Consider the following 25800-nt stretch of genomic DNA (forward strand, 5'->3'; position numbering starts at 1 on the left):
TAATTCCCTACAGTGATGAGCAGAAGCTGCCTCTACAGGCACTTATAGAGACCTGTATTAGATGCTTCAAGTGGGATGAAGCGGAATCCGCTGAATCTGATGAGCAGTGCCATGGTTCAGTTCTCTTCTATTACAGATTCTGCTTTGACTTCATTCTGTTCACTGCCACAAAATTCCACCACTTTTCCAACCAGACTCCAGCACTTGCATTCACTGTCTTTAAAAAACTGGAGCAGCGTGCTCTCTAGCTCTTTGGGGACCTTAAATTCTAGTTTTACTCTTTCTGACAGTCTTGCTGGCTTTCTTCAGGACAAAGCGTAGTGAATGTCAAAGATGCACAGACTGTCCTTCAAAGAGCAACACAGGATTTTTTTCCCTCTCTGATTTCACTTTTATTGACATGTTAGGAGCCATTTGTGGTTGTCTCCAACTGAGAAAGATGCAGTGACCTATCTGCAGCATGGAAAGAGAAACTTAATAAAAAGCTCTGTTAAGTCCTGACTGAAAATCCCCACCATTTTGTGTATTCTGAAGGGATGCTGGTGGGAGGGCTGATGTGAAGAGACTCACGTAATCGCTAGGCTGTGACCTCGACTGCCTGAAGGAAACGGGTGTGCTGGGCAAGAAGAAATATTTTAGGTTCAATTGATATTTTGGGGATTAGTTGAGTTGTCATCTTCTGATCTGAGCTGAAAGTGCCACATGCAGAAACCACACTGACTGGCAATGCTGGTTATATTTTCTCTTGTGTATGGAGAACAAAATTTACTTGCATTGTACATCATGTAAGACTTAATGGCAATAATTCTTTATTCAGTTGCCTCTTTTCACAAAAAAAAAAAAAAAGCCAACGCCTGCAATTAAGCTAAATGAATGCAGTGTGAAAGCAGAAAATTTGTGTATGCAGTCACATGTGGGCCCAACAAGCGTAGTAGCTAAATATTAAACATTATAATGTTGTAAAGTAGCAGCATTTGGTCCAGATCTCCTGTCAAACAGAGATTTTATATGTGCGCGTGCATGGAAGATGATGAGATATATGTCTATTTATAAGTATGATGAAAGATTACGAAGGGGGTTACTATTGCTATAAATTATTGGGCTCTTTTGCATGATGATGACATTGTTGTGGTAGCTGTGAACAGTTAGGGAGCATTTGTACAACAGGATAGGTTAAAGCATGAATTAATTAGTTCACTTCTGCCTGAAAGTGAGACACGGTGGGAAAGTATGGTGTAGAGAGCAGTTGTCTGCTCTCTAATTGTTCTTATTTAAAAGATGAATCTGTTTTGCATCACTGGTTACACTGACATGCTGCATACTGAACCAGCAACAAAATCATGTCTAATTACCATAAACCTAATAGGAAAAAGAAGGTGAAATCTCATGATTAGTTTGAGAGTTCTGTCAAGGGACAGTGCAATCATGTTTAATTTGATTGCCGTATGGTGTAGCCTTTCTTCGCTGTTTAAAAATGCCAGCCATGCAAGTGTATTTCTGAGGTTTGGAATGATAAACTGAGGCGTTATGGTTGGCAGAACCGTGCGTATCTGAGAGCTGCAATGCTTCAGATGTGCCTAGGCTCTGAAGCTACCTGACTGGCAAAAGATCCATGAGAACTCTGAGCTGTTGTACTGATTCAGCTAGTGAAAAAAGGGGCTTTTCGTAACATCTATTTGGTTTGGGGCTTTTGGGGTTTTTTTCCCCCTTCTCTAAGGTTTCTTGGCCATTGTTTTCTCACTTGCTTTTGTCTGTATTAAACCTGACACCTATAAAGCAAAGCTTTTTTAAAAAAAATCCCTCTAGATTTAGCAAATTACAGCCTTTCAGGAAATTCTTTTTAACATTAAAAAAAGCCATGTCAATACTATCAGCAATATTTTAGAACTAGTATAAACTACTTAGGTATATTTCCTAGGGCTATTAGAGTTATTGTGGCAACAGTAAGCAGGAAATGAAGTCATCAGACACCAAAGATGGTATAAATGGCATTTATATGTGCTTATATATATTTATGTGTGTGCGTATATGCGTTATTTATATATATCTCATGAACAGCTGGTCACAGGAGGTAAAGTTATGGGAGGTGAACAAGTCACTGATCATCAGCTGAGCCATGTTAAATCACCGTATGTATAGACCTAGTCTTCTTGACTTGAGAAATGAAGCTGCTCCATGAAGACAGTGTAAAGGAGCACAAAAGCACACAATATTTAGGAGTCCAGCAAAGTACAGCCCAAATGATTATTTGGGACTTGTTATATTTGGGCACTGTATTATTTGTGCTTTTCTATGTTTCAGGTTATCAGGTTGTATGAGATGCATGTAATTAGTGATCCAGCTGTTTTGTTTTTGTGTGTCCCTCTTCAATAAATTTCCAATAGCACAATAATAATAGCATATCATTATTATATGAGTAAATCTATTCTGTATCTTTTCTGTTTTGTCATAGTGGGAGGAATTAGCTGGAATTTATGATAGCTGGTTGGCTGCATAATAGCAAAGGATCCATAGTCCCATTGCAAATATGTGCTGCTGTGCTATAATCCTTGCACAATGAATTTTAAATATTGTATGTATTTAAATCACCCAGAAAAACAGATTCAGAGGTAATCCAGTGCTGATTTGCCATTATCATCATGTACCTTCTTTTTGTTTTTCAGACAGTAAATGTATATGTACAAGATGGAGGAACTGATTCCATACCTGTGAAAGTGCTGAACTGTGATACTATATCACAAGTAAAGGAAAAGATAATAGACCAAGTCTATCGAAATCTGCCATGTTCTCAGTGGCCAAAAGCTGAGAGTGTCGTTCTCGGTAGGTGATACTATGTTGAGCAGGTGAAACACGTTGTGCGATTTTGTATTTTTCACAGAAATGTCTATAAAAGCATTTTTCTGTTTTAAGAAAAAAAAAAAGTTGAATGTGTGTTCAGCTGGATGCTAAAATACAACATTTTGCATCAATCTTAATAGGCATTAAAAATTCATGCTTTCTAAGGGAGTTCTTTTTCCTGACTCTTAAAGTTTTGGTATACTGTCATTAGCGTGCAAAGAGCCTGTTAATGACTGTTAGCACAAATGTATTCATGTCTGACAGAGTATCTCAGGTACTAATTAATGTGATAATGACAGCATGAACAATTAACTGATGGAAAAGTAATGATGCCATTTCAGAAACTGGTACTGATTTTGACTTGCCTTTATGATGGTTATTCAAAGGTATTATAACTCACAGAAGCTACGCTTTCAGGGGATGATGAGCTACCCAACCTCTGAACATCATCCTCCTTGAAGGCTTTCAAAATTACTCTTTTCTTGAGAAAAAAAAAAATTGACATAACTTAAAAGGTTTAATAATCTCATAATAAATGCTCCAATTAAAAGTTTAGCAATATCCTTATTACTCCCTTAATCTAAAAGTAGAAGATGCAGTTCTTGCATAGTTAGGATTACCTTATGCAAACTTCTGTAATAAAGACCAAACTAGTAAGCAATAAAAACCACACCTCATGGTACATGCCAAATTACTTATTTTAATCTTCTGCAATGCATCAGTGGGTCTCTTTAACTGAAACATTCTTGGTGTAGTTATTTTTGCACATGGTTAAAAACTGTTTTTTTCTCATTTTAATTACCCCTTAGAGTGGCGTCCAGGTTCTACTGCACAGATCCTCTCAGACTTGGATTTAACATCCCAAAGAGATGGCAGATGGAAACGTATCAACACACTAATGCATTATAATGTAAGGAGGTGTTTCAGAGCGATTGTTCACATCTGTTAACTGTTCTCCAGTAATAAAAAAATCTTTATTTGTTTTTGGAGCAGCTTCTGTGCTACATAAAGAATCAAAAACAACAAAAAAGCCCTAGCTCTGGGTCTAGGCAGTAAAAGCTTGGGAGCATGAAAGGCTAGATCTAGACATACTGCCTAAACGTCTTACCAGAAACGCATCACCTAAATGCTAGCACTTCGGTTTCCTCATCGTGGCAGTCCCAAATCCAAATTCCCCTTTGAGCAGTCAAAAGCTCCTTTTGCTAGGTCTTGTATTCATCTCTTCTCTATCATTTCCTACCCCTGATAACTGTCTTTGTCCATGCTCTGCTGCTAAATAGATTTTGAGTTGGTCTGGTTTGCTCAACAGCCCAGTCAGGAGAGCAGATGTTGATGTTTTTGTACCGTCTGTTTTAGGTTTCATACTGTGCACCCTACCAAGCATTTGCAATCCACTTATCTTCCCTTTGTATGCTATTTATTGCTTTCTAACAACAGATACCTGGATAAGGACACATTGAAGTAATTTAGCTTTCCCTCAGAAAACAGACAGGTCTGATTCTCTATGATAAACTCCATCTTTGTACAAAGGGCACCCACACTGGATGGGGAACCACTTATGTCTTGGATATGCTTCTAGCATTTTCAGTAATCTCACAGGTGTTGATGGGATCTCTTATTAAAGAAGGGGGAGTGAGTTTGTTCTGAACTGTAGACCCGGTTGCCCAAGAAGCCTTTGAAAGGCAGCATTAATCATAGGTCTAGATTCCCTGCAAAAGATTACAGAAACCACAGTTAGATTTCAAGAAAGAGGTTCAGTAGTGCACACACGGAATAACATCCCTGTGTTTGTATTTTCAAAGGTCCGAGACGGTGCCACACTCATTTTGTCAAAAATGGGGATTTCCCAACAGCCAGAGGATAATCAGCAAGATGTCCCAGGGGAAAGTAAGTATCTTGTGGCTTCCCTATGTCCCCAAATGGCTAGAAGTCAAAACCCACACAGAGAGAGTGACACTGCTGTCCTGATCTCATTTATTGAGCACATCTGTGGAGGTAGATATTCCCCACCAGACTGACTATATGGAGCTTATTTGTTGTGTGCTACCCACTGTGCAATTGTTTTCTTTGTCTTCGTTATAACAGCCCTAAATAATGGGGCCTTAACCATAATTGCTGTGAGTCCATTCCCCAACTTAATAGCAAATGCTAATAGCAAATATTTCCTTGTATATTTTATTTCTTAATCCCACTACATCTATAGTCAAACTGTATATTTCATCTTTTTAAAGCTTTATCTCTTTTGTCCTTTCTTCTTTCTATACCTACTTTTCTCTCCAAATTTCTTCCACTTCTTACTAGACTGAGAATTGAATGCAGTGTTCTAGATCAACCACAGTAGAGACCAGCTCCCCTCTTTGTGACATAAGGGATATGATGTGGTTTTTTCATTGTATTTCTTACAGCTTTGCTGCCTTGCAAGCTCATCTCTGTACGTTCATATTTTATGTCTCCTTCTCTATGAGTGGTATTTCATTATCTATGCTAGCTTGTTTTTTCCAGGGTTTGTTGGTTGACTTTATTCATTATATACGTTACCTCTTTAGATGCAGTGTTTTCCACAATTCCTTTGTTCTTTTTGAGGTTTGCAGTCCACTGTAAGTTAGTATCAGGAACTGCCTTATGTTTCCTCTCTTTCCCATCACTAATGCAGCTGTCGCATAATTCTTGTATCGCTGTCTGCTACAGTATGCTGGACTTCTCAACACAGAAGACAACTTCTTAGCTTGAAACCCATCTTTCAAAGCTTTTACTTTCACATGTTAATATTTTGCCTAGACAAATTACTCAGAATCTCTTGAGACACAATATCCATTACAGCCTAAAATGCACTCAGATTTTTATGGAAATATTTACTTGCAAATTTATAGTCTTTGTCACATGTGTTTCCTTTACATTTCAAATGTTAAGTTTCTCGAAGGTTTTTTATCCTTATCTTCTGTTATTTTACAAGAAGTGGAAGTTAGATTTATGGAACAATAATTGTTGAGATCATTCTTCCTTCTATGAACTCATTTAATATGCTCTTCTGTCTAACACTGATTCCAAAAGCCATTGCTTCACCTAATAGTTTAATTCTTTGTAACAGATTTACTGATCTTAGATTAAATAGGTTTCAAGGGTTGGGCAGTCAAATAGGTTGAACATAATATGCCAGAAATGTACATTTTTCAGGAAGATGAGGCTCAGCCGATAGCTCTGACCTATATATATCATTATTTAACAAAAATATGCAGACTTCCATTTCATGACCAGCAGGTCAAGGGAGGTGATTCTCCCCCTCTACTCTGATATGAGACCCCACCTAGAGTGCCGCATCCAGCTTTGGGGCCCCCAGCACAAGAGGGATGTGGACCTGCTTGAGTGAATTCAGAGGAGGGCCACGAAGATGATCAGAGGGCCGGAGCACCTCTCCTGTGAAGACAAACTGAGAGAGCTGGGCTGCTGCTATCTTCTCACCCCTTACTGCAAGTGCCTGCCACAGTTGGCCAAGTGGTGACTACTCTGTCAGAGCACTTGCCAACCCAGCAAGTTAATTTACAAAGCCATCCAACTTAATATAGAGGGCAGTGAAGTGCAGCTAGGCAAGGAGCTGATTCCTAGTCCCTGTTCAATTTGCTTGCACTGATTGCTGAGATAACTCTGAGGTAGCAGTTGCCTCCACCCGGAATGAATGGACCATAAATGGAGCCCGGTGGTGTGCTTAGCTTGCTTTGCTTTGTTAGCACTCAGTGGTGTTCAGTCTCTCATTCTGGAACCCAGTCTTCATCCTCTCCACCTCTCAACCCTCGTGGCAGGCAGTAGAGGACCAGACCATGTAGTTTTATTTTTTTTTCTGTTGGATTTTCTTTTTCTCTCCTTCTTATCTACAATTATATCTTTAGCTATGATTCAGTACAAGGAAGCTCTTTGAACATATATGATCTCTACTCCATGCTGAACTCCTTAGTTACACATGTACTATACCAAATTGTAAAGGAAAAGCAGGTTTCTGGTGACAGTGCTGTCATATGAGGCTTTTGTACATGAGAGAAAAATCTGCAGAGAATTCAGATCCCAAAGTATGGAGTGAAGACATCTTCCACCGTGTTTCTTCTCCATTCTCTTGCACCATGGTAGTGTACAAATTTGGGAATACAGTGGTTTGTGCCCATTTTCTTTAGCGCCAAAGGGTCCTCAGAGCTATCTGGTGCCAAGTTGTTCTTTTGAAAGCTATGAAATGTTACAAAGCTAATGCAAAGCAAGAGCTTGCAATGACAGTGATGTGTGAGATGCTATGTGTATAAAAGGGAGAGGAGAGGATCAGTGGGTTCCCCTCCCACACACACACATTTATATGACACAGGGATTTACAGGGTTGGAATAAACAGAAATCCTATCCCAGCTCTATGAATGAGGCTTGTGATGAAGTGGTTTTCCTTTTAATTCAGTCTTTTATTAACTTGCACCTTTTGCATTGAGAAGTGTCAGCTAAAGGCATTGACTGTCTGCCAAAGTACTAGGCTTTGCATAGAGTGAAAATGTAAAACCATGTTCAGAGATGTTGCTCTAAAACCTGGCATTGCTTCCGTGCTGCTTTTGATTCCCAGCTTCTAACAGGAAGAAGCTGGAGGTTGTGGCAAATTAAATGCAGCATCTTTTACTTCTGGAGATAATAAATGCAATTACTAATTCGTATCAAGATGGAGAATGATTTCAAAGATTTCATACTGGTATTTCTGTGCTGAACTATAAGCCAAGACAACACACTCTGTTATTCGGGGCTTTTCCTCTGTTGGTGGGGTTCATTTTCCTTTCTAAATTTTGAATAAAAATAGAGAGAGGGTTGCAGATCAGAAATACTGCTCAGCAGATCCAGGTAGGGCAGCCCTTCTTTCACCTCCATGGAGCAGGATATTCACAGAGCGGGAGGAGGCTGGAAGGAAGCTATTTTCCTGCAGGCTACACAAGGGGAAAGGGGCTGTGTTGCCTGTCACCATCTCGCTTGCCTCTGTCATGTTCACATCGTGGTTCATGCCACTGTAACTCATCAGCGCAGTCAATATTTGGCATTAATGTACGTACAGAGCATTATTTTAGATTGGCCAAAGAATGCCCAACGACTAAGACAAAGAGTTTGGGGTGAAGCTTTGACCCAGCAGGCACAGTCTTCTCCCCACTTACAGCCTGACACATAATGTGGCTACGGCAATAAAATGAGGTGTTTTCCCCTATCTTTTATTTTCTTTACCTCCTAGTTTTCCATTGGGGAAAATATTATCCCACAGAAATGTTATTTCCTCCTAGCAACCATACTGCTGACATGGTTTGTTACCCCATGGCCTGAATTTATCTTCCTCATTCTTCCTGCTATTTTTAGCAATGAAGTGGGATCTTTGTGTTGCAGTTCATCTGGTCAAACTGTAGTCACGTAATCCCTACTTTCCTGTGAAATAGCTACTATTTCACTAGTAGCCAATTCTGTTGTTGCTAAACAAACACGGGCCAAATTAACCTGCACGTCAGGGCCAGTAATCTCACCAGAAACCCCTTTGGTTGTTTCTCTTCTTTCCAAAGTTAAACTGGGCCATATACCATCATGAGGGCAAAGACAGAGTAAATTCCTTTGAATCAAATGAGGAAGCAGAAGTATCCCAAGCGACTGACATAAGGCTGGAAAATAGTTTCTGCTTTAACTGCATGATTTGATCTGTTAGTTTACAAAAGTAAATAATAGGCATTGCAAAAGAAATTCCAGACTTCAGGCCCAGCAGTGGTTCTTACTGTACTGGCAGATGATGGTTGTTAATGGTATCGATCGCAAGATCGCATCTGCTTCAGAATAAAGTGATAGCTTTGATTTCTTTCCTGCTTTGTTCACATGAACTTCCAGGTCAAATTAAGGCCTCTCAGGGGGGCAATATGATTTAATGTGGGATTTTCTTCCTTCTTCCCTACCTAGTTAAAAAGAAGTAAAGGCCCTGGAAGGCTGCATAACTAATGTCTTTCATGAGTATATATAAAGTAGATTCAGGCAGAAGTGTTGGCTCAGCCAGATGACACAGAAATGTTGTTTTCCTCTGTGATGTAAAATATTGAATATATATGAAAGCTCGTAAATTTAATGTAGCTGCTGAGGGAGTCAGTTAATAAACTACTATGGCCAAACATTTGAAAGGACAAAATTTATGCAACTGGAAACTGCTATCTGTGTTGTAACTGGGATTCAGTTACATTAGGTATGTATATTAAAGCATGAAACTTAGCAGTAATGCAAAATAATTCATGCAATAGGGCTGGGCTGAATCACAATTTTTATGGAAAAAAGTAACTTTAACATTTTTAAGATGTCAATGATTTTAAATGCACCGATTCAGTAACTTCCACTGGAAAAGCACCATCAATTTTAGGGACTATGCCAAGTAGATATAAAAATTCGGAAACCAGAGGAAGAATAAAGCAAAACCAGGGGAACTGAATCTAAGTTTGTGACACAAAATCTTTTTCAAGGGATATCTTTTGCAAGCCAAAACTAACCAGATGAGCTGTCATTAGCATCCAGGTGCTTACTCCTGTTTCTGCTTGTGTTAACAGACTTGATGTGAGTCTCTTTCTCTGGTTTAAGCTATGAGTACTGACAAACACATTCTTTTAAATCTTATTAGAATGGTTATGAATTTCCTTCAGTCATTACCTCTGTCTGTTGGCATTCACACCCTCTCAGCTAAAAGCTGCATTTTCCCTCCTTTCAGCTAAAAAAAATCGAGAGATGCTGATAAAGACAGGTTTGAACTGAGGTACCCTAACTGAACTCAGCAATCAGGGTAAAAACGCAAACTGCAATAGTGATACCTATTGAAAAAAAAAAGTTGATATCATCAATTTTTAAAATTGCCACTGCCAGATTCACCAGAGCTGCTACAACAATATCTTGCCTTGTACCTGGAGTAGCTGCAATTCCTCTTTCTGTGGTGACTACTGGGTCAGACCTGTCTGAGTTTCTGTAACTTGATCATGTCCCCAGGAATTCACAAAGCGGCAAAGTACTTCAGTGTGTGGACCTCAGAATGCACACAGTGTGCATACATAAGTGAACATGGGTTTCCTTACTGTGTGGTTCCTTCCTCTCCCTTTGCTCTTGACAAAAGCAAGCTTTTCAGCTTATGTATTATTGAACATTTAGCACTTCAGTTGTATGGGTTGAACAGGAACAGAGTAACCTAGACGCTCTTGGCAAGAGGACAGGTATGTTAAGGACAGGAAACAAAGATCGTACATGTACTTATGGATATGATTATTTTTGTGTTGCTGCTTTGGCTTTGGGGTGTTTTTTGTAATTACTGCAATTACTCTTTCTAGGGCATGCACTCCTGGAAGATGAAAATAAGGTCTGGCATCTGGTGCGGCCAGTAGATGAAATAGATGAAGGTAAATCAAAGCGGGGCAGCGTGAAGGAAAAAGAAAGGACCAAAGCTATTACAGAAATCTACCTGACCCGACTTCTTTCTGTGAAGGTAGGGCTCAGATGTGCCATGTTGTACCTTACCTCTATAAATTTTGAGGTACAGCTGAAAGAAATGATGCAACTGTTAGTCATGGTTTTGCCTGCAGTTTTGAATGTTGTGTGCACACAGTCTGGTGTTCAGGGCTTCGAGTGATTAATATGCTCTGAAGAACACTCCTGGGAAAGAGATAAAGTTTAACTCCTCATCAGAGTTGAGAACTGTGATCATTAAATAAGGATTTTTCTTGTAATACAAAGATGAATATTCTCCTCTGTGCCACTGATTAGATAATATTTTGTAGGGTTTTCTTTCAAGCCAAATGCTTTATAAACTGCTACAGTATTATATTTCTCTGTGCTTGTGTGTGACCAATGCTACAGGATAACCTAGAAAACTAGAAATGTTTTCAGATAGTCTTTTCAGAGTGTTTTTAGTGCTTATATTGCAGAATGGGTCACAAGCAAAATAACTGTGCAAAGCATTCCTCCTTGAAGAAATCATTTAGAATAATGAGTTTAATGATCCTAAAGCCAGGCTCCTCATGAAAATCAGGGTGGTCTAGCTCCAGGTAAGGCCGTTTGTCCAAGGTTGAAAGTGCATGTAAAGCAAGGTTAGCGCATAGATGACATAGACTCAGGACAAAGAGACAGCAAGATGCTTACATCTCTCTCTTCTGTTAATAACTCCTTTGCAGCTGACACTTTTCTATTCCAAATAGCCAGTTTATGGATTATTACCAGTCTGGAGCTTTACTAACTTGTACAGAGGTGTTATGGGTGGGACCACAGCTACCCCTACATCTCAAGGACTGTCAATGTGTCTTTGCTTTTTGCTGACAAAAAGACAAATGCTCAATGGTACTTTTTCCTCTCGGTCTCTTTCTAAAAACTGAATGGTGTTCCAGAGTCAGAGACACTGGATGTGAGAAGCTGCAAAGCCATCAATAACCAGCTAGCAGTTATTTTATGTGTGCAGCAACACTGAAGTGTAAATATATTGTACGCTTAGCAACCAGCTTCTGCTTCTTCTGTCAAGCGCAAAGCACACCTTTGCAAACTGTGGAATAGTTGGTGAAGTTGCAGCCTTTCAGGTTAGAACATAAAATGGCTCTCTAGAAGGTCACTATTCTAAGAAGTTGCTTGGTTTTTGTCACCCGGTACCCTTAGCACTCAGGATGGAGGCCATCAGTGACTGCAAGTGGATGTTAGTGTCAATAGAAATAAGAGTGGAGGATGGCACTGAGTGCAGTTGTAGCACAAATCTAATAGATTTTTTAAAATTTGCTTTTAGGGGACACTTCAGCAGTTTGTAGATAACTTCTTTCATAGCGTGCTCAACTCAAACCACGTGGTGCCACCAGCTGTGAAATACTTCTTTGACTTTCTTGATGAGCAAGCAGAAAAACATGACATCAAGGATGAAGATACCATTCACATCTGGAAAACAAACAGGTACGGTGTGAACAGAGTAATACCTGCACTGAAGAGAAATGAGAGTGTAATTTCCAACTATGTACTGGCACTCTTGCCACAAAACAAGTAAACTTCATTTCTAATTCTCAGAATCATATTAATTGAGATAATATGTTTATATGATCCAGAGGATTCCCTGTAAGCCTAGAAGATGTAAAAATGAAACATATGAGGTTGTCAGTGCAGATTGAACACTTCACTTCATGTCTTTTCTTAGAGAAGAGGAAAGCAAGAGGCAAATGGGACTAGATTTACTTGTCAAAGCACAAAATCTAATAAAATCATGCTCAGGTAGTTTCTCTAACCATGCAGACATCTTCTCTTGCTGTTCGGGGGAACTTGAGATTCTTGAGAGATGTAATGACTTGGTTTTCAGACATGGAAGCCAGACAACAGATAGCTCGTATAAATGTTGAAATACAGCATTAAGCTTCACTATTGTGAGGAGATCAAAATGCAAAACCCGTACTTAATTTCATGTGATTCACTTTTTGTAAAACATTTGTTGTATAAAAAGGATTATTTATCTTTTCCTTGCTTTGCAGCCTGCCTCTTAGATTCTGGGTAAACATACTGAAAAATCCCCATTTCATCTTTGATGTTCACGTTCATGAAGTAGTTGATGCTTCCTTGTCAGTCATTGCACAGACTTTCATGGATGCTTGCACAAGAACAGAGCACAAATTAAGCAGAGTAAGTGATTTGCATTCTACATCCTGACTACATTCATGCCTGACAAGAGAAAGGGCATCCTCATAGACAATACCCATTCTCTGAGGAGATACAACCTTGATCATTTCTTTTTAGTTTTATAATGAAGTTAGCATTTCACCACTTAGCAGATTGGTGAACGTGTCAGTGTTACTGAGTAGTCTGCCAATTGGTATTAATAAAAGGGAGAAAATAGCAACTGCTTTTGTAAAAAGCAAGTTTACGAGCTGATTATTTCATGTCCATCTATAATTTAGTATCGTGTTGCATTGAATATTTGTAAAATTCAATAGTAATGATGTGTGTCAACTTCATCATTTCAGAACACATGGTCCCACCAATGTTAATAACCATCAAGTGTTACTATCTGTAAAGCTGAAGTACACGTAAATATAAAGGCTTGATCTTAAGTTCTTGGCTTTCTTTTGCTTCCTATAGATGTTCTTAAATCAATCAAGTTTCTCTCTGTTATAAATTTTTCAGGATTCTCCAAGTAATAAGTTACTTTACGCAAAAGAAATCTCAAACTATAAGAAGATGGTGGAAGAGTGAGTATGGACTCTTTTCCTGCTTATTTGAAGTTTATAGGGCTTTAGGCCGGCGTAAGAGCAAAAGAAACCACTGAGGTAGTCAAAGTCAACTGTGTAGTGTTTAGAGTTTTACACCCAAGTGTCAAAGTTTTCCACTGGTGGTGGCGTTGGTGGGGATGAAGTGGAGTGCTGTTATGACCCAGTGTGTGTTCGTGTCTCTGCAGACAGATAAGTAGATTTTTTCAGGTGAAAATATGATATTGTTTTGTGCAGTGGTGGTTGTTACCCATACGATCTCTCTAACCAAAGCTGCACCTCTGTAACGCAGTAGAGATCAAATCCTGACCACATTTTCACAAACACATTTGTTCTGTTCCATCTCTGACTTTATTCATTTTGTAATTGGGAATTCTGTGAATTCCACGGAAGATCTGCCACAGGACAAAACTCTTGCTAGCTAATAACTTCCAAACTCTGAAGACCTAAAATAATCTATGGCTGCACCTATAAATAGATTTCTTTCCTATGGTATGGCCCTGTACAATCAGGTGTGATTTGCCTCTGCTTTGAAGGCAGTAATGACTGTGGAAGGCAGGTTTGCTACAGGAATCACTGGTCTGTTGTGACAAAGCATCTCCTGCATTAGTAGGAAGCATGTTTAAAATAACTGCAAAATTGAAAGACAGAATTAGCAGAAAACACAATGTATGTCACCTATTGAAAGTCTGTTTTCATCTGTTGCAGTTATTACAAAGGTATTCGTCAGATGGTGCCAGTGAGTGACCAAGACATGAATACCCATCTAGCAGAGATTTCTAGGGTAAGAGTCAATTCCATTTTCTTGTCCTGAAATTGGAGCCAAGTGTAGCACTATTTTTCTTTGTCTTTTCTTCCTAACTCAACAAGTGGGTTTCTTGTATGTGCAAACATCACAAGAGTTATTTCATGCTCTGAAATTGTCCTGTTAAGTGTAGTCATGCCTTTCAGCCATTTGGAATGTTGACTGCTGACTGGAACCCAGAGTAGTTATTGTCACTAATCTGTCTGGATGATGTAGGTGCCAGAGCAAAATGTTTGGATTTTTTCACATCCATTGTGGAAAACTTACTGCACTTTTGAATTGCTTTTTCTCTCCCCAGCATATAGAGGATTTTAGCATCGATCATACTGATAACAAGTAATGACTGAGTTCACAGTGCTACCCCAGCAAGAAATAGGTTCCAGAAATGAAAGAGGAGGCACATACGTTAAGTACAGCCTATCTGTCTTAGAGATGCCTACACAAGGGCAATACTTCTGCTTCACACTGCATGTGAGAAGCTCACCATGTGCTCACTCAGTGACACTCTTTTTGCCTTACAGGTTATTGGGGGTTACCTCTCATGGAGAAGAGCAGAGGGGGGTGGTTGCTAACTGGGGACTCTGGTTGGAGACTGGTGGAGAAAAGAGACTACAAACCCTGCTTCGATCTTGAAAGAGCCTGTCTGTGCAACAGTTCAGCTTAGAGCAGGCTCGTGCCTTTGAAGCACTCAGTTTAACTTGGAGAACCAGGACAGTGCTGCACCAGTCTGAAAAGATGTTTAGTCTGAGTGAAGAAACAGAGTATTACTGGCTGGGTTGCTTATTTGCTTAATTTAGTTGAAGAGTTCTAGCATAAGGAGGATGTTTTGGGAATTCTTTGTGGGTTTTTTTTTGTCAGTGCAATTACGACCCAACAATTTTGCAGATCAACGTCCTCATGAGAGCATTTCTATTTTCAGTCATTCACTACAAAACTCATCTGCAGTGGCATTTAATTTTCCAGTTCACTTTATTCATTACACAAATTGAGAAGTATGTAAAATTAAAACATTTGGTGATTAAAAGTAAATTCAATTGAATGTTTTAACATTAGCAGAACATGCTGATCCTTTCTACTTACGTTATTATTATGATAAAATGAATATGGAAGGAGTGATCGAACATTGCAAATCTTGGCCAGTTCTAGAAGTGACTTGTACAGAGCAAGGGAAGATGGATGATTCTCTGCTGCCTTATGCCTTGGATAATCATTTATGCCAGTAGCGATATTTTGCAATTCTTCATTTTCCTAGCTAACTTAAAAGACTAAAGGCATAGCTAAAGACTGAAGTCCTATACTTGTGAATGAAAAACATCTGTTAGGTAGAACACATTCACTAATTAAGTTAAATGTCTGGGGGAGAGAGAAGAAGAGGTAATGGAAGGGTTATTTCCTGATTCATTTCTAGTCCTTTTTCTCTCTATCTCTCTCTATCCCCCATCCCTTCCCATCTTCATGATTCAGATGGCTTTTTCCAAACATACGTGTGCTTAAGATCTTGATGAGTTGTACCTTTGCTGTAGTGAAGCGTGAATAGTTTCAAAGAGGTAAAAAGAGATGGAGAAAGAATTTCAAACAGCCATGACAGTGACAGAAACAGTGCTTAACATCTCAACAGTATGTAGACTGTGCTGAGTAAATGCTTTAGTTATACATACCCATGTTGTCAACAGATGTTTAGGCTGTAGTCTGTGGTTTACCATTCCGAGCTCAAACTATTTTCCACCTTCAGTGGAAAAAGACCAGTGGGAAAATCTTGATCTAAAAATCACCGAACAAAAGTTTTCTCACCCCTTTTTCCTGCCCCAGCTGTCACTGAACAAAAGTTACACGATGCAGAGCTTGCATTTGGAAATCTTGTAAAGTGATTCCAACAGATGTGGATGTGCATAGCTTTCAGCTGCCTGTGATCACATTTTGACACGTTTGCTTCCTGCTTGTGTTTAACAGGCACATACCGATTCCTTAAATACGCTGGTGGCTCTACACCAACTCTACCAGTATACTAACAAATACTATGATGAGGTAAGTTGTGGCTCTTGTTTTCACTTTTTAATATCAATGTTAAAAGTTACAGCATCTGTCTAAAAGAACAACTTCTGGAATTCCCTGGATAATTGGGCAGAAGCAATGCTGAGCAGAAAGCTCTAACTTTGCAGTTATTCACCTTGCTTCGCAATTACACTGGTCAAGGGTATGCTTTTATAAAGAAAGAATCTCATTATGGGCTCTTTGGTTTTGGTAGTGAGAGTTTAATGAGATCTGAAAGAGAAATAGATTTAAAAATCATTTCTCCTCAGATCTACAGTTCTAATTCCTAAGAATTAGGATATAAGAATGTCACTGAGCAAAAAGCAGTCGTAAGAGCTGTATCAGGTTTCAAGCCAGTGGGGTTTTTTTATTAGGAACAGTCCATTAACCTTGTTTTGCTTGTAGCAATGGGGCCATGCCTTTCTTATTAGTTAAGATGCACTTGAAACTCCCATGCATGCTCCTGTCCCCATTTTGCTGTGCCTAATGAAGTCCCTGCCCCAGGTAAGCCAAAGTAGAGTAACTGTTGAATATAGCCTAATTCAAAAGAATTCAGTCCAAAATGTTTCTCTGTCTTTTCACACCCTGTAGAAAGGGGGACAAAGAAATTCCCAGTATAGCTGGGCTGTGGCTATGGGCTCTCCAAACTTAATCTGAAAACAAAAAGAGAGAAGGAAACTTTTATTCAAAGGTTTCCATGGAAATGAATGCCTCAAAAAAACTCTCAGAATTAAATCAACCAAGAACAGATGCTGAATAAAAAAGGAGTACAGCACATGTGAGCTCTCTTTGGTTTGTCTTGCACCTCAGCACAGTTCATGTTTTCACTCATGCTTAGCACTGAAGTCAGTGAGTCTCATCCTCAGCTTCACTGCAGCTGCTTTGTACGGGAGCAGCCAGCCTGTTGCAGCATTTAAGCAGATGTAAGCAGGGAAAATCAAATTACTCTGAGAAGTCTTGCAACAAGGGTTGGGAGGGGAAGCAGCCAGAGGAATGCAGGCCAGCCTGGTGGCATTGGATTCCTCATCCCCAGCACCAACCAAGCTGGCTTTCAACACCTTCCTAAATGGATCCGTGGCCTGACCTCTTACAGACACCCACAGCCACCCCGGATGAGGATTGAACCATAAAGCCCTGATTCTTCCACACTCCTGTGTCCCTGCTTCCCCTCATGTCTTCACATTTGGTGGCATGGTCAGGTGGAACTTCACCAGTCTGTGGAACTCCAACAGTGGCAGACAGCAAATCCCAGTGTGTGGCTACAGCTCTTGCTTCTGCATACATCACTGTGTAACAACAAGGTGCATCTGATGAAAAGGCTGCTAATTCAGAGTTATGGAGATAATCTGTCAAGAACCATTCAGTAAAATTAATGGAGCTTATTTATTTTCCATGAAAATGTTTTAATTTGCATAAATTGGAACATTTTGCAGCTGCCCTTGTCTTTATTACTGACGCAGTGGTTCCCAGCATGCGCTGTACCTTCTGTATCTCTGCAGGGCTTGACAGTGACTAAGTGGGTACATTCTAATTGTCCACATTTATATGAAGGATATATTCACCAGCAGAGATAATCATGAATTATTTATTCTAGATTTGAGGAGTTATAGCTAGATGTAATTGTTTAAATTAAGGGAACAATATCAAATTAAATTAGGCCCAATTTAAATACAGTAATAAGTATTTATTAACTCTGTCTTGTAAAAATGTTTTCACACTTTAAAACCAGATCCATTAAAACAATTATTTCCAAACAAATCTGCTTCACTGTTTGAAACTCAAATGCTATACCAGCCTTTCAAAATGAAATTCTTGGCTAGATTGATAGTGACTGCATTAATCTCCATTGTCAATGATGTGCAAGCAGTAGTAAGAACCGCAGGTAGTGACAGGCAAACTCTATTTCTGCAGTTTTTGTACTTGCAAGTTGATATAGTATTTAAACAGAAGCTAAAGGTTTCTGCTTGATTAGAGTGTCTGAATTCTATTCATAAAGCCAGTCCTAGAGAAGGAACAGTTTTGTCATGTAACACATTCTTCTAGTGGAGAAATCTAATAGTTGGTGGAAGAGTTTTCCTAAAGGATGGCAGAAATGAAAACCTTTTGAAACCTTTGAAATTTGATCTTGAGAAGCCCTGAAAAACTCTATTTGAAGAAAAGCCTTCTCATAACAGTTGACCTTTTCTAGCTCTTGTTTTCAAATCCCTGGTGTCTTCAAGTCATACCTTCCTATATATATTCTGTAGAGCAGGGGCAGCGTGTGGGATGCTGGGGAGCTCCTCTGATGAGCTCTTTGCTTCCCGAGTTATGTGGTGCTGGGCCAGAGCCATGGCATTTCTCGGTGAGAGCTAAACGGCAGCTCCCTGATGCTGTGGCCAGGCTGTTGTCTTCCTCGTGCCTACAGACACAAGAGATTTTGCGTTGCCCTACCTCATGCCTGTGCATGGACCACCCAGGAGCTTCTCAAAACCAAAGCTCATGGGGATGGGGCTTAATTACTGCTGGTAAATGACCCTTAAGTGTTGTAGGGTGCACTGTAAGCAAAGGCACTGTTTCTGAAATAGCTATAAAGATATTTATAAAGGATAAAAGATTATAAAAATATAAGATATATATATATATAAAGGATTATAAAGATATAAAAGATAAAGATTATTTATAAAGATAAATAGCTATAATATTCCATCTTGGAATGTAATATTTCACAAGATAAAGTCCTACATATTAATTTGCTTGGATCCCAGCATAAGGGGAAACATTACAACAACTTAGAGAAAGTAATGGAGACAATCATTTTTATTGCCTTTGTGTAAAAATAGAACATGGGAGCTCCTAGATGGACTTATCTTTGGTATAGAGTCGATGCAAAAGACTCTTTACAACCTACGCAGTATCAAACGCTGGGTCCAGGAACTGTCATATATTTTAAGCTAAATGATTCTAAACATTCTGTGTTTATTTCTTTCAGATTATAAATGCACTTGAAGAGGATCCAGCTGCACAAAAAATGCAGCTTGCCTTCCGTTTACAGCAAATAGCAGCTGCATTAGAGAATAAAGTGACTGACCTTTGACTCAAAAGCCGCAATAAAGAAATCTGATCTGAAGATGTTCAAATTCATTCTTCCTGTTAAGGAAATAGTGTTCTATTTTTTAATGTATAATTACAACTTTAAATGAAAGATTTCATGTTTTTTTGATAGCAGAGGTGTAATGTAAAGAATTTTTACTGTAAATTATGCTTCTAATTAAAAGCTGTGTCGTGTGTAAATGAATCTTCTGTGGGACAGAGAGTCCTTTGGTTGGGGGCAGGGTGGGGGTGGAAGAAGGAAACCCTATAGTTCATTTAATTTAGTAGAATCTGAGACATCAGCATTTAGGATTCATTATGCAAGTAAATTCAATACTATAACATCCTTTCTAGGTTAAGCAATATTTGTACTAGGAAAACAATAACATTCTCAGAGACCCATGCAATATCCCCTTTTATTTTGATAACTGGAAATTGACTTCCATATAGCTCTAAAACTTAGTCTGTGCTCATAATGAACATCCTGAATGTGTCAGATTTCTCTGCAAGATCTGAAAATGGGATTTGCTGTCACACACAGTTCTTTAAATTAATTATTTATGTCCATGGTGATGCACAGTATTGCATCCACCACGGCTGGCTGTGACGGAAATAAGAGTAATGTCAGTGTAGGAGGGTTCTACTGATAAAGCCTCGTGCAGTTCAGAAATCACTGCAAAGAAGGAATTAGTCCTTAAAACTTTACAACTCTTTGTTATTATTGTGAGTTTTATGATATATGCTAATGTGCCTTACTTGTACTAATTCTGTGAATCTGATGAATGGTTTTGTAAAAAGAAGCAAATCAGAAAAGAAATATTTATGTGCTATTGAATGACTTTTGTGTGAAAAACATGACCAGCAGAATGCTTGTAATTAGCTGCTTGCCGAGAGTGTGCTGTTTAACATGATTCGATTATGTATCATATCTTATTTTAGAATGGTTCTGATGATTTTTTAATTTGAATCTTGGAACTGTCCTAGGAATACCATCACTTGTTCTTATTGTATTTGTGATGTAAAATACTAGTATGATATTGGAAAAATCATATACCCGTCTATTGGAAACCACTCAGTCAGTTTTGAGCCTTGGAATGCTGCATTTGATTGAATACACACCATGACCCATAGCAAAGAAAACTGAAATAACTTGTCAGGAAGTGTGTGTTTACAATAGAGGTAAGCTCCGTACAAATCAAAAGGTTAGGTACGTCTTCTTAAATTGCTGTATTGCACATCAGAGAACTTTATTCCTCTTTGTCTCGCAAGTCTTTGGCAGTAACGTAGCATTTTAATGAAGCGCTGCCATCTGTACTCCTTCGTTCACTGTCCTGCCAAGCGCCCGGACTCTGCTGATTCTCAGCAAGCTGACGCAGTGTCTGCTGCCCGCTCTCCCTGCCCGGTAGGTTGTCACACAGTGGCTTTTACTGTTTGTGATATATCTCCCCCCACCCTTTTGACAATTTCCTAGTACTTGTCAGTGGGCCTTTCCTTCAGTTTCCAGCAGTCAAGCCTCACCAGAGCTGGTTTCCTGCCCAGTTGGCTGGGAGGGGTTTCTTGGTTCGTTTTGTACTCAACTCTTTGTTATTTGTGTATAACCATTCCTGACCCTGCCTGGGCTGTAAGTTATTTTACACTGTTTAGGACTGAGGTACATGACTTCTGCATAAAGGTGCTTTGCCAGCTACTCCTTCATCAGCAAAGGCATCCTAATTTCATGGCTAATCTGTTTCTCTGTCATTATTTGTAAAGCCTGTTAATTGTAAATCAAATACAATGTTGTTTTTTTGCACCACGTGTCATGGATCCTTACTGAAACTGGGGGGTTGGTGCTGAAAGGGGTTTGTAATGCTTCCTCCAGGGGTGATAGAGCAGCAGCGTCTGTCAGTCTGCGGTTGGTAATGGAGGAGCACAGCGCATCCTGCAGATGGTATGCCTGACATCATGCCCTTTCTATGGGCATTTGCTCTGAAAAATGAGAGTACTCTTGAGAAGAGCGTGTAGTGCAACATCCTGTAGCAAGGGCTTCTTGCCTGATAAATCCGTCTTGGGACCTGAAACCCTCTTAATACGCAGGCTCAGCAGCACCTCTCCAGAGAGATCAGAAAGCCCTGCTTGAGCAAGTAGGGCTTTCAGCGGGAACATTACATGTCCACCACCATCAGTGACTCGATGCAGAGCAGCTGCGGGCGATAATGAGCTGCCGTGGGCTGTGCGTACTGCAGCAGAACCTTTCTTACCTGTTAGACAAGCATGTGTGCCTCCTGGCATGCGTGAGTTCGTGATGGTCACTCTGGGGTGCTCTTTTTCTACATCCTGGGAAATTGGCAGGCTTTTGGCACTGCCTGTGTTTGGGAACATGGAGGCAGTGACTGTGAGCAGCTGCAGCTACAAAGGAGACAATGCCAGTTCTTCAGTTTCTCTAAGACTCCTCTCCTGAAAGCACAGAATTGGAATTTGAATTGAAGAACTGAGCTGGTTTGCTTTATTCTTTCCCCTTTTGGCTAAGCTCCTCCAGTGCTTGCTTTTCCATTCTGGTGCTCGGTTTTGTCCAGGCCAGGTTTTTGGCTTCAATTTTCCCTGTGTTTTAGCAATCTGATTCTTAAAGGCTTCATGCTCCTCCTTTGGTTTCTGCTGCTCCTGCCATCTGGTTCATCTGCAAGATAAAAGAAAGAAGCCCACTGGGGGTCTCCCTCCTTTTCATCCCTACTGCAACCCCTCTATGGGGCACTTCTTTGAGCACAAGAACCTTCCCTCTGCATAATGGGAGCCACTGTACTCCATAGCAGCACCTATGAACAAAACTCCCCTGACTGGACATCTCCCAGCCGCCGTTCAGAGATGGGTGCAGGCTGTCAACCACCACCAGGAAGTCTGAGTTCCGCTGCTCACTGTAGCCTCTCCAAAGGGTTTGCTTGTCTCCTCACCAGCAAACAAGCACGTAGGTATCTCAGATGATGTCCCCACTTGCCTAATGTGGAGCAACTCATGCAGCTGAAGAGAAATTTGGGTTTTTTTGCCTCTGGCCAGGAGTTTACTCTTTATTCTCTAGTGCCAGGTTTCCCTCTGACACCTTACTAGATCTTTTTGCCACTCTGCATGCTATAGATTATAAGCAAGCAGTTATAGATGGAGGGGATCTTGGCTAGCTTGCATGTGTGAGGCATAGTTCTTCCTCGAGACGGTTCCTCTGATCAGTCTGTTCCAGCCATACTTGAGCTTCCCTCTTCTGCAGGCTGCTGTGTTGGACATGCGTGTCTCAGCCTGCTCAGCCTGAGCTGTGCAACCTTTTGAAGGCCAGCAGAGCCATGACTGTAAACAGAACCAGCCAGAGAATTCAGAAACTCAGACTGGAATTCATGAATTCACAAATACCCAAACTGTCATGGGATTTTTAGCCAGCTGCATAAAGACTTGAAATGGTTCTGAGCTTGAAATTCAGCTGTCATGGATTTGCCAGCACTGATGAGATTTTGTGGCCAGTCCTTTACTGTTCCAGGTTCTCAAGTCCTGTTAGCAGCACAACCATTTTCAACCATAGTAAGCCCTCGTAGCATGTACCTGTACAGCCTTAAATAAAGTCTCTGAATGTGATCAGGAAACCCCACTCTCACATACTGCCCCTGGCTGCAACACCTCCATTTACCCTGATAAACTAAGGGTCCGGTCAGGTTTCCCATTTGTACCGCAGCGTGTGGTGTAACAGTTCTCTGAGAACTCCCTTGCTAAGGAATTCGATCTTGAGCAGAGGTTGCCTTCCCTCAGGGCCTCTTCCAAGTCTATTGTCTTCTCTCAGAAAAAAGCTTATAGGGAAGCTGTTTGGGGTTCTTCCTCCGGCAGTCAGAGCAGTGAGACTGGCAGCTTCAGAAGTTTAAAGGAGGATGGCTGGCTGCCATTCTTCTCCCAGTGGCTGGCTCAAGTCCTGCACTATTCTGCTTTACACTCTGAAGGACTGAAATGTGGCACTTCGAGTCACTAGAGCTGTTGCACTGTAAATCTCAGCACGGTAGTCCTTGTGACTTGCTTCATCCCTCATTCCCAGCTCAACACCATCAAGCTCAGCACCTGAAGCTTTCCAGGTTCTCTGTTACACAAGCTCCTCTCTTCTTAAACATCTGCTTTGCCAGATCTGCCTGGAGCATGGGATTCCCTAGAGAATCAATGGCAGCAGCACACATGCTAAAATGACCAGTAATTGTTTTCCCAGGCTCTGTGCTTGCCTACTCTGTGTTTCTGCCTTTATTTTGAGAAAACCTTTGTTTGATGAATGGTGGATTTGAATGGTGGAATCCTAAACCAGAGCTGGTCTTTCAGCCTTCCTCTTTTGTTAGCCTTTGTTTTGATGGAGCCTGACAATGACTGTGGAAGTCTTAGTGTTTAACAATCCCCGCAGAAATGAAGGAAAAGACTTTCCAGACCCACAGTTGTCAGGAAGTGTTTAAGAGTTTTGCTCATGCCCACTTATGGCTTGGTGATGAGGAGCATTTCTCCATCCCTTAGAGAAGAAAGTGGCTGCTCCTGTGCGGGCTTGTAATAACCATCCATGTTATATAAGATCACTGCTGTTGTACCAGTCATTCAGGACTGACTTTTGTCTTGCCGGTGTATACTGTGAGCTACTGCATGTCATTCACAAAGAGGACAAATCCTTCTATCGTTCATAGCCAGGCAATCAAAAGCTATTTCATTTATCCACGTATTCCTGTTTCTTTGCTGCTTTTCAGATAATTGCCATTTGAACCAGAAGAGAGTTTGAGTGCTTGCCTTCTTCTTTTTAAGCTTTTAAAGCACCTATGTGTCTTAACAGATTGAACACTTCAGAAAGAAACTATTTCCTCAGTGGGACACGGGACAATAGCTGTATATGGCTCATCTTAAAAGGAAATAAAAATCGCACCATGAACCACACACTGTGTTTTTGAAATCCTTTATTCACTACTCTAATTCTGAACAATGTTTTTGGCTTATTTAATTCTCCTCAAAATTGAATGTTGAACAAAACTCTTTTTTTCCCCCCCTTTTAATCTACTGTAATAAGAAAGGAGTGAAATGAAAAATGTATTCCTTTGACACGCCTAATCTTCTCTCTCCTGTGGCTATGCTCCTATTCAGTAAGAGATCATACTTGCTAGTTGCAGAGCCTGGACACCAATCCACGGGATATAAACCAAACCAAAATCCATGTTTCTTGCAGCTGCATCTGGGTCCACGGCAATGCTCATAATTGTAAAGCTGCCTCTAGGATGTTATTTGGAATTTCATTATTGTGGGTCTGGCTCCTTTCCTTGCCCTCTTTCGTGTGATCCTTCTTCGTGTGGGTTTTCACCTTGTGTTTCGCTGGCACTCGCTGGACCACAGCCCTGCATTCCTCTGAAAGCCCAGGGAAGGAGACAATCACTGCCTGCATTAGTCATGCACTTACTTTTCATGCCTGAAGCCCCCATGGGCACGCAGGCCCTCTCAGTCTCAGCTCATTGGGAAATGATAGCAGTGGATTTTTTATGCCAGAGCAGAAAGACTTACTGAAATATAAAACATTTCCATCTGTCCAAACTAAATTGTGTTTGTTTTGTTAATAAACACCCACTGCTTGCGTACAATCCTATTCATACCTCGTATGCAACTGACCCTTCAGAGCTGACCTTGCTCCACCTGAAGTCTGCAGCACGCTCTACCCGAGACTGGTGGGTGCACTATGCTAGGCCCAAACTAAAAACCAGTACAGACATTACCATTATTTAGCCTTTAGAAAAGGCTAAATATCCACATCTCGTTCACTTGATGGGGGTGTTTAGCCTCATTGCTGCTTTTAGTTTGTGAAGTTGCTATAAGGTTATAACATCCAGAAGACCCATAATGAGGCCTTAAAGTCCAGCTAAGGGAACAGAAAGACCACCATCGGTTTCAGCAGCAGTAGCAGGTCTAGCATCCCTCATTCTGCTCAGCTGTTATTATATAATGTTCCACCTTTCATTTTAACAGTGTTATTTTGTTCTTCTTGTGCAGTTGAAGCATTTGCAGTCCTCTATTTGTATTCTGACACATTACTGCTCGAGATGAGATCATCCATCTGGGTTTTGTGCTATTCTGGAGCTACAGGTTTGGTATTTAATAGGGTCATACCCTGGTGCGCTTACTCCCCTTACAATAATATTTGATGGAGAGCTGTGTTGACTTACGGTTTCACTCGTTGGGTGTGAAGATTCAAATGCTGATTGCTTTGACCCATCTATGTATAGTAAGAGCCTGTAACTGCCCAAGTGCTATTATAGCTTTTGATTTAGGTTATGGTTGTGATTTTCTCTTTCTTTCCAGTGAAAGAAAGATTAGAAATGTTTTGTTTGCCATTTAACTGGAAAATGTTAATAGTTTAGCTGCATCTCTGAGAGAAAAGAGGGGCAAGAGGAGGTGATGTCCTTTCCCTGTGTGGTGGGTTTGAACTATTCTGTTCTAAAGTTAACCAAGATAGTGATGACACAGACCGCTTCAGCACTGCTGTAACTCACAGACTTTAGTTTCTTTGTGGTTAATCATTCATGTGAATTAGTAGGGCAGGTCTTTTAATACAGAGCTTGAATTTAATTTCAATCTGTGCTGTCCATCATTGTCTGTCTTTATCGGGTTTTTGAGATGACAGCATACATAAGGTATCTAAGATTAGATCCTGGTTTTAAACATTTAGAGTCTGAATCACATCTCTTTGTGATCCATTTCAAGGTTGAAGTGATGTGGCAGGACACACATTCTGCACTAGTTAAAACTCATAAATCAAAGGAGTGCTGAATTATTAATTTTAAGCTTTTAAGCAATTTCTCTTTGAGGGC

At 40.2% G+C, this 25800-nt stretch overlaps 1 protein-coding gene across 4 annotated transcripts in view; it reads left to right on the top strand.

The window, feature by feature from the left end:
• PLXNB2 (plexin B2) overlaps positions 1–20768 on the top strand; it is a 254236-nt gene extending 233468 nt beyond the window's left edge. For all 4 annotated transcript variants that reach the window (XM_065665050.1, XM_065665052.1, XM_065665057.1 and 1 more), the window contains 10 exons: positions 2664–2820; positions 3648–3748; positions 4641–4725; positions 10177–10331; positions 11613–11773; positions 12340–12487; positions 12989–13053; positions 13780–13855; positions 15827–15901; positions 18876–20768. In XM_065665050.1, coding sequence (XP_065521122.1) covers positions 2664–2820; positions 3648–3748; positions 4641–4725; positions 10177–10331; positions 11613–11773; positions 12340–12487; positions 12989–13053; positions 13780–13855; positions 15827–15901; positions 18876–18980 — 1128 coding nt within the window. In that variant the 3' untranslated portion in view covers positions 18981–20768. The remainder of the gene's footprint in view (positions 1–2663; positions 2821–3647; positions 3749–4640; positions 4726–10176; positions 10332–11612; positions 11774–12339; positions 12488–12988; positions 13054–13779; positions 13856–15826; positions 15902–18875) is intronic.
• The last annotated feature ends 5032 nt before the right edge of the window (positions 20769–25800 follow it).

Source organism: Lathamus discolor, chromosome 1 (genome assembly GCF_037157495.1).
Source record: "Lathamus discolor isolate bLatDis1 chromosome 1, bLatDis1.hap1, whole genome shotgun sequence".
Taxonomy (NCBI): Eukaryota; Metazoa; Chordata; class Aves; order Psittaciformes; family Psittacidae; genus Lathamus; species Lathamus discolor.